The 9,768-nt window shown below is 42.7% G+C and overlaps 1 protein-coding gene across 4 annotated transcripts in view; it reads right to left on the reverse strand.

The window, feature by feature from the left end:
- BIRC6 (baculoviral IAP repeat containing 6) overlaps positions 1-9,455 on the reverse strand; it is a 169,003-nt gene extending 159,548 nt beyond the window's left edge. For all 4 annotated transcript variants that reach the window (XM_063124258.1, XM_063124259.1, XM_063124260.1 and 1 more), the window contains exons 1-2: positions 9,129-9,455; positions 47-228 (exon numbers count right to left, since the gene is read on the reverse strand). In XM_063124258.1, the coding sequence (XP_062980328.1) occupies positions 47-228; positions 9,129-9,381 (435 nt within the window). In that variant the 5' untranslated portion in view covers positions 9,382-9,455. The remainder of the gene's footprint in view (positions 1-46; positions 229-9,128) is intronic.
- Positions 9,456-9,768: the final 313 nt, after the last annotated feature.

The following is a 9,768-nucleotide window of genomic DNA, read 5'->3' on the forward strand; positions in this document are numbered from 1 at the left end:
TAAGAAACCCAGGGAAAAAGCTGCAGTAACAGCTCCAATTGCTTACCTCTGTCACTGGCAATTCAAGCTGAACCACATCATCTTGCTTAGAAACAGGTGTTTGCAGAGCTGTGTCTAACAGCAAGATGCCATTCAGATCTTTCCTACATCCAACTGCATAATCATCCACAAAGATGACTTTGTCCACAGCAGAAACGTATTGACATTTCACCCGTCCACCTGGCTTAGCTGTAAAAAGTAAAAAGAGAACTATGTTAAAACAATTATTCATCACACCTCATTAGTTTTGAAGAAAAAAATAACCACCCTGTGTTACCACAAAGTAACCACAAGTAATGAATCTAATTCCAATTACCCAAGCCATTATCAGAATCAATATGGGTCTTATTCTACTGGTGGGGCAGGAAAGAGCTCTCACTAGCCCCAATACAAGCACTATGCATGGTGCTCTCCTTTTATTTTTCCTCCTTTCAGAAGTATCCCCTATGATCCCTGTCAAGCCATCCCCAAAACTCAGGAGAGCTTCAGAAAATCCTGTAATAGTCCTAGAGACGTGAAGGGTTGGAAAAAAAAAAAAACCAGAAAAATTCATGGGGGGAACGGACGGACTCCCCCCCCCCCATTTTTTCCCAAAGCCTTTGTTGTTTTCCGAAAAATTGCAAAAAAAGAAAAAAATGGATTATGGGATATTTTATTTTAGCATGATGAATAAAATGTTTAAGACAAGGTGTTCAAATGTTTACTTCTCTAAATGATTTCTAAAAACTATGTACAGTATCAGATTATCACAATTTCTGTGCACCAAGGACAAGCAAGTCCTAGGTTGCAAATTGAGACTATAACCCTCAAATGCAAGAACAAGATGCACTTCTGCCTCTAGGGAGCACTGCCACTGAAGCAGAGACTGAAACTGATAGTGATAGCTGTAGCTCAGAAAATGAGTGATTAAATTTCATGCATACTCATTGAATCTTCATCCCCCCTTTTTCTCAGTTGTTTATGGGAATGGGTGCTTTATGTCTGCTTGACACTGTGCAGGACTAGCGGAGACATAAATAATTTTCTTCGTTACTAATGTTGATGGTTCCCTTTGTTGTTGTTGTTTTAAATTATTTTTTGCCTGCTCCTCATAAACTAGCAAAACCAAAGAGGTTTCTTACAGTTCAGGTGCTTGTAGCTCCATTTGTTACAAAAATAAAACAAAAAAGGAAATTCAATTTGTAATAATTGTTTGAATACACTGTACTTTTAATATACCAAATGTAATAATTTTATGCCAAACCAACTTGGACATAATTACATTTTATGTTCCTAAGGTAACAAAGTGATTTTCAATCTGTAAAAAGTGCTAATATTGCATTATTTCAATTTTTCTGAAAAATTCCATTTGTTTTCCTGAAAAAATGGGAAAACCGGTTTTTTTCCATGGCTTTAAAATTTTCAGAAATTTTACATCTCTAAATAGTCCACAAAATATTACTGCCAGGGAAGAAACAAACATATTGTTGTACATGTCTTTTTCATAAATTTAAAGAAGCTCTTTGGATTGCAGCCACTCAGAGTAATACATTATTTTGGTGTTTTTTTTATACTATAACAGAAGATTCTTTTGTGTGAAAACTTTGTGTGAAAACAGTGAAAACTTTTCTTTTTGCAAATTCACCGTAAGTCTGTAGGCCTGGGTTCTTCAATCAAAATAAGCCATCATGGCTTATTTCAATTGTGGTGCATTCAGAACACAATTTCCATAATCACTGCCCAGGCACAGCTTGGTGTGTCATCCGAACCTGGGTGCCATGACTTGGAGTAGGGAACAACCCTCCAATAACTCTACAACAGGCCATGGATAATTTGAGGGTTGTTTCCATTTCCAACAAGCCATGCCACTTGGGTTCGGATGACTTAACAAATCCGGCCTGTGCAGGGATTAAGGAAGCGATGCCCTGCGCACGCCATGATTTAACTAAGCCACAGGCTTATTTTGATCGTGAAAACCAAGTCAATATGAGTTAGCATCACTCTGTGCAATTCAGTTCACATGCAGCTGCCAGTGTCTTAATGAGATTTTGTCTTTCGTCCACAAATGTTTCTGCATGACCTACTTGTGTAACCCATATGATAAAAGTTGGCAACTTATGCTTTAAAAGATTCTAGTCATCTCACATTTTAATCACATTATTCTTTTATTTCAATCATTCCTCATATATTTTTTTAGAAATTGCACCGAAATCTCACAAAGAGGCACTGGAAAACACCTTTATCTGTATCGTTCCATATCCCTATTATTATTAATACTACTACTACTACTAATAATAATAATAATAATAATTTCTATACTGCCCCATAGCTGAAGCTCTCTAGGCAGTTTACAAAACATTAAAACATTAAAAATGATATACAAAGCATAAAAACACTTAACAGATAGTATACACAAAGACAACATACATTTTAAAACATCTTTAAGCAATTAGCCAAACATAAAAACAGATCCAGGATCAATTAAAACTCATCACATGCTGCCAAATGCCTGGGAAAAGAGCAAAGTCTTGACCTGGTGCCCCCCAAAATAGCAATGTTGTCGCCAACTGGACTTCACTGGGGAGACTATTCCATAATTGGGTGGGCCACCACTGAGAAGGCCCTCTCCTGTATTGCCATCTTCCGAGCCTCCCTTGGAATAGGCACCAGGAGGACCTTAAATGTTTAGCATAGCATACTGGTAGTTTTTTGTCAGCAGAGATGTTTGGTCAGGAATTGCAGTCCCAAGTCATGCAAGGCTTTATAGGTTAAAACCAGCAGTAAACTAACTTGGAAGTTACCAGAGCATAGGAAAATGAAGCCAGGTTATCCCTGTCCAGATAGGGGCATAGCTGGGCCATCAATTGAAGTTGGTAGAAGGCAGTCTGTGCCACTGAGGCCACTTAAGTCTCAAGTGACAAAAACGGCTCTAGGAGAACCCACAAGCTACGAAACTATTTTAGTGAGAGTGCAACCCTAATCCAGAACAAGTGGAGCACACACACCCCAATCTGGTCAGAAGAACTACACACTAACAGCATCTCAAGCCTTGTCTGGATTGAGTTTCAGTTTATTAGCCCTCAATCCAGTCCATTGACACAGTCACCAAGTGGGAGCGAAACCACTGCAGTGCAGTACTTCCCACTCCCAAATCAGACTGTCATCCCAGAAAGATACTATGGTCAATGGTATTGAAAGCCACCGAGAGGTCAAAAAGAATCAACACTCCCCTTCTCTTTCTCCTGTCATAGGTCATCATACCAAGGCTGTTTCGTTGCTAAAGCCAGGCCTGAAACTCAACTCAAATGGATCCAGATAATTGGTCTCTTCCGATAGTTATTAAGATTTTCTAGGACCAGGGAAGATTTCTTCAGGAGTGGTCTCACTATCACCTCTTTCAGGTGGCCCTGGACCACTGCCTTTCGCAAAGAGATATTAATCACTTCCCTGGTTTAGCTGGATGTTCCCTCCCTGCTGTTTTTTATTAGCCAAGAGGGGCAAGGATCCAATATGCAATACATGCAATAAATAAAATAAATATGGAAGGGGTTTAGCAAACCTGTCCAAGCACCTTGTCAATGTCCTCAAGCTGTACCAACTGAAACTCATCCAAGAAAACTGGATAAGGCTGTGCTCTGGATATCTACATTTTAGAAATACTCCAACTTTGGAGGTGAAGTCAGGGACAATGCCCAGGTTCCTCTCCAGGAAATAAATGGGGATTGTTCATGTTACACCAAATTTCAGAAATCTCTAATATATAGCACCATTAAGTATATCCCTCATCCTCTGCTTGGAGATGGAGAGCCTAAGACACCACCTCTTTTCATGATTTATCAATAAATTAAATATTATTTAAGCTGTAATCCTATGACACTGTCCCAAGGACTATAGGACATATATCAGATATCCCTCTTCAAGGGTGGAAAGAGTGGACTGCCACCAGAGGGGGAAATCTAACCTCAAATCTCCACTCCCAGCCCCCAAGAAAAGTTCTGCATCTCTTACCACTCTGACGCAGGAGAGGTAAAACAGGGTTTGACTGAAGTCATGGGCAGATCATGGGAGGATCCAGCCCGACTGTGGGACCCTCCTTCCCCCAAAACAGGAAGGAAAGGAATGGAGTATTCTGCTCTTCCTTCAACTACACCTTGCTGGCATAAGTCCAGCAGAGTTAGGAGGCACTGACATTGGAGCACTCCAAATCTAAAGTAGGACTGCCCTGTTAATTGGTCAACAGCTAGAATGATAAAGGGTGAAGTCCAATGTCATACCAAGTGGAAAGCTATTCACATGACAAGACTTTTTCCTCTCCCCACAACCCTCCAGAGCAGATTTTGAGGGTGTATGGAGGGCTGCAGGAGGAAAGGGAAATTGCCCCTTCCCTGTTCCACTGAAAGAAGCTGTTCTGTCAGTTGGAGAACTTAACTGGATGCAACCTGAAGTATCAGATACATCTTTTCTAAAAAGCAACATCTTCAGAGATTTCCTATAAATATCCAGTCTTTGGAAGGACAAATAAAGGACAAAATATTAGGAGTCCCAACTGAGGAAAGCCCTTGACACGTAGCCAGCAGATTTTACCTCTTTCACTAAGAGGACTTTGAGTAGGGCCTCTCCTGCTGATCTGGATGTAAAACAGCAAACAGGAGGTGTTAATATATTTTACTATATACGTGTGACCCAAGCTGCATTGGGGTTTGCCAGTTGAAAATAGCCAAATTATATGTGTGCAGTTGCTACTGAAGAGGCCAAATAATTATATTGACAGAAAGCGCTGTGGCACCTGTAACAGCTAAAGCTTCGGGACATTTTTATTAGGAAGAACCCATAATTCAGTGCACTGTAGTCAAACCCTAAGGTTACAAAGTAATGAAAAATGGCAGGCCTGGCCAGGAAGGGAGCAGTCAAAATATCAACACCTGCCACCTCAGATACCAAAATGTAATGCTGCATCCTATCTGGATTTAGTTTCAGTTTACTTTTCCTCTTCCTTTTCTTTTTCCTCCTTGGCACTGGCTCAGAAATGAAACTAATACTCCTGGATCTCCTAACACTGAAACATAAGGCTCAGTATCATCAGCATACTGGTAATCCTTAAATCCAAATTTCTGTAAGATCTCAACGAGCAACCTCATACAGATGTCAGTAATGGTGGAAACAGCAACTCTACATGACAACTCCCATGGGAGAGAGAGTTTCTTTTTTATTACTCTCTCTGTGTCTATCCAGGCAGCAACAATAAAAAAGAAGTTGGAGGACAAAATTTAGCACCTTGTTTTTGCCCAACAATTGCTAATAAAAAGACAAAAAAGGAGAAAGCATTTGGAGAGGAGGTGGAGACAAGAATTCAGGTTTTGACCTGATCCTCTCTCAAAGTGGCTCAGGGAACAATACTATGACTAGAAGGTAGCTCCACATGCTCATATGACTAGAGAACTATCTCAGGAGCATTTAAATGTGCTATGTCAGAAGCTCTGCATCATGTAAACCAAATATCATCACTAGCATGAAATAATAAAGACTGGGATGGTGGGGGGATATGTTTGGACATAAAGCAAGCCCTTTTGAAAGAAATACCTTGGTAATTGTCAGAAGGGCTTGCTCATGTTCAAACATATCCCCACCCCCCTCATCTACACAAGTTCATCTACGGAGAAGAGAATAGTATGAGCAGACAGACAAAAGAATGTAAGCTAAACAACAATTTTCATCTAAGCATTCATACCTGAAGAGAAGTGACTAAAGATAATTTCTTCTCAGCTCAGGCCCTTTCCTAACATCAACCAACTTAAAGTTTGATGTTAGGAAATCACATCTCTCCAAGCCCATCATCCCTATTGACCCAGATGAATACTGGAAGCTAATAAATTATTGTTGATACAAGGGAACGTAACTCAGACTACCCTGTTATTCCTTGCTTCACAATTACCAACACACCTTAAAAATGAAGCAACACTGACTCTTAATGCAAACATGGCCAAATACGAAAGTACAAAAACTTAATGCTATTAGGACTAAAGTATACTTAGGGAAGTTCCACTGAAGTCAATGGGACCAGTACACCAACATAAACGGCAATCTTGAAGTTGAGCTCAAATAGAGGCCAAATTTTAAACTACAATGATGCACCAACTATCAGGGACATGTGAATTATGACCAAATCTGTATATAAAGTTAAGAACAAAATTAACCCTAAACTTTTTAAAGCATTCCCATGTACAAAGAATTCTTGTAATTTTCAAGTGTATTGCAAAATGAATATATCGATTGATTTATTACATTTTATACCACCCAATTGCCAGTTCACAATTGACATGTTCTCAGTATTTTCACATTCTTTACACATTAACTGAAAACAGTATCTTTATTAGATATTAACCTATTCCCAAAGATAGGTGACAAGTGACAACACATATAAATAAAAAGCTACATTACGGTTAAGTTGGAACATTATTTTAATTAAAGAAAATGTACATCTTTAATCTTCTGTTCAATATAGAAATTACTGGTTTAGTTATGAAGCTCCAGGACTTTTTTAAAAAAATTGCTGGCATTGGTTCCATTTTATCCCATAATATATATTTTTAGTGCTTGCCTATTATTTTCTAAATGCAAAAGCCTGGCAATTTCACTGGATGAATGTGTTCAATGATATGAATTTATAGAGAAAATAGACAAGAGGTCTCTGCTCACAAACAAGAATTAATGAGTTGTCCACCCAACCTGTCCAGATCTCACACAGCGAGTCTCTCTTAACTAAACTAAGCTTGTGCATCTAGACTTTTTGGCATCTCTTCTGATGTATTAGATAAGGGATAGTGAACCTCCACCCCGGGATCCTAATTCAATCCACAGAGGTTCCCCATCTGACCCTCCCTATGACCCTACCCCTGAAAGCAAGCAAGTGATTGGGGAGAGGAATTCCTCCTGTTATCTCCAATTACTGACTGGAGCTAAGACAGGGGACTCCCCTTACATAGCACACCCCTCTCAATTGGTAGGGAGAGCAGTATGCTAAATGCTTCAGTCCCCCACCCCGAGTGGAGGAAGGAGTAGAGTGGGCAAGGCCATCCTGACCAAGGGGTGTGGTGGAGGGACTCCAACCAAGGCCTTGGAGTACTTAAGGGTGCACATGCTTTTCCCAGCTGAGGAAAGTCCACACACATCAAAGTCAGACTCCCATCCAAGACATCAGATGAAGAAGTGAAGACAACTTAGTTCCCTTCACTCCCCCATCATCTTCTAACATTAGAGTGAAGGCTCTGAGATGGCTTTGCTTTTCCCCTGCAACCTTCAGGAGCACAAGGGAGAATCAAAACTTTGGCTTTCTTCAGCTTGCACTTAAACTGGGAACCCAATTACATTAGGGGCCTACCCCTGACATCATCTGGTCTATGTAATGGTCCAGGCAGGCAATCCAGGTCCCAGAACCTAAACAGTTCCCCGCCCCTGTATTAGACAAACCCCCAGATTATTTTGATTTTTAATATTAATGCATTAAAAAGTAGTCAGTAATTCTAGCAACACTAAGACTTCCAGTGTACATAGCAGGCAATCTGGGCTCGGACAGGAAAGACTTTTATGTGAGCATCAAAGAAAAAATGTACAGGGTGCTGCTGATAGCTCAAATATCCTTGAGCATAAATGGGTGTGCAACTGTGCAGGTTTGGACGACATGCTGCAGCTCATTGTGGGTTATAACCCTCGCATAACCTATGCTCATCGGGTTCACAAGATGCAACAACCCCAGAAAGGGGTTTACATTTTCAAAATAGCGGTGGCACTCGCCTCACTGTCATGTTGTGCGAACAGCCCTGACATTTTATAGTTTCATTTTGCCTTCTCAGTTTATAAACTGTTCTCATATAGTTCCCCATCAGTTCTCTCCTACGCTCTTTAAAATTTCACAATTCCTACAAGGCAGATGGTGTGGTACAAGGTTGACATAATAATATTATATTTTTCACCCCCTTTTCAGGAACATATTCTATTTTCTTTTCTAGGTATTTATTTACATACATGGTGTAAAAATTATCAAGTGACATTAGCTAAAAAAATCCAAAAGATCATCCACAGTACACTGTTGCACAGTTGCTTCATACCTAACACCTATATACATTTGTTTTTGCCATCACACAAATTAACATACTCTGCTTGTATCAAAAGTAGCATTTTGTAAACATTAGAAACCTGACTCAGTTACATCAGCTCATACATGAAGTAGAACACTGCCACCAATTTTTCCATATTGTAAACATTAATGCAAATATTAGCATTTTCTAGGTCAGCGTAAAAGAAATTAACCAAATTTAATACATAAGATGTGACTGAATTCCTACATGGAAGCACTTTTGGTGTCATTAACAGCATGCAACCCAAGAGCAGATTATGCGTAATTCTCACCCACACACTTTGCCACACATAAACACTGAGAAACCATGGCTAATCACAGCTTCCCAACACAGGTAAACGCAGCAAAACACAGGCACATGCGTCACACACAATGAACTACTACATGGTCGCCCTATTCCCAACAAAGAAGTTCTCGGAGCAGCCCTTAGTGACGCTTCCGTCTTTTTGTAGAGCCGAGCCCTTCTCTCCCCTCCCCCCACAGTCGGGGCAGGCTCTTGTCTTTACATACTAGCTGGGAACCCAGGGTGGGAATAAGCGATCTGTGCACAGGAAAAGAGAAACTAAGAAGAGCAAGAGGAAAACCTTCGGGAAGGCCCGGATGGCGACAGGCAACTTTGGACTCGCAACTCCACCTACCTACCGCTGCCTTCCCACCCTCTCGTTCTAACAACCCCGGCCGGCTCCTCACAGTTCTTCGTTAGGCTTCAGCGTCAACTCCGGAGCAGAAAAGAAGAGTAGCAGACGCAGGCTCACCTTCGCGCTCTGTCAGTCAGGAGCCGGGACTTCCAGGCCCCAGAACCCAACGGCCACATTCCCAACTCAGGCGAGAGAACGGCAGCGGCGGCGGGAGCCACGAGCGGCTCGACAGCGTCCCCTCCCAGCATTCCCCCACACCGGCTCGCCTCTCTCTCCCTCCCCCCTCCACCCGCCCGCCGGGCCCCGTTTCTAGGCCTCACCGGCCTCTTTCCCCTCACCGTTGAGCGCCGACGCCTGCAGCGTAGCCCCTGAGGTGCCGTCGATGACTTTGATGGCGCCGCGGGCGGTCACGGCCAGGATGGCGTTGAGCGCCGGGTGGTAACAGAGGCTGCAGAGTCCGTCGGCGTCGCAACGCAGGCAGCCGTCCCGCAGCAGCAGCCACTCGCAGAGGCCAGGCCCTGGCCCGGGCCCGGTCGACACCGGCCCCGGCGCCGAAGAACAAGACGCTCCCCCGGCCTCCTCCGCCGCCATCGCGCAGGACAAGAGGCCCGGCGGAGCCGCTCAGTGACAGTCCCGAGAGGAACCGCCGCCACCAGTCAGCATCCGGGTCCGGAGAAAGGGGGAGGGAAAAAGGGAGAGGGGAAAGAGAGAGAGAGAGAGAGAGAGAGACAGAAAGGGAGAGAGCCGGGCGTCGGCAGGAAATGACGTGAGTACGCCGGATGTGGAACGCCGACAAAAGAGAATGGAGTTCAAGCGTTGTTCGAAGCGAAAGAGTTAAAAAAAAGTCCCCGTCCGCTACCTGAGCGTCCAACTACGTCACTACGGAGGCTCCGCCCTATGGAATATCGTTACGCAGTCCGCCCTGCCAGCTCTCCGCCGCACAGGCGTACTGTCAACAACACTGGCTGTGCCGCTCTC

This window comes from Elgaria multicarinata, chromosome 4, assembly GCF_023053635.1.
Source record: "Elgaria multicarinata webbii isolate HBS135686 ecotype San Diego chromosome 4, rElgMul1.1.pri, whole genome shotgun sequence".
Lineage (NCBI taxonomy): Eukaryota > Metazoa > Chordata > Lepidosauria > Squamata > Anguidae > Elgaria > Elgaria multicarinata.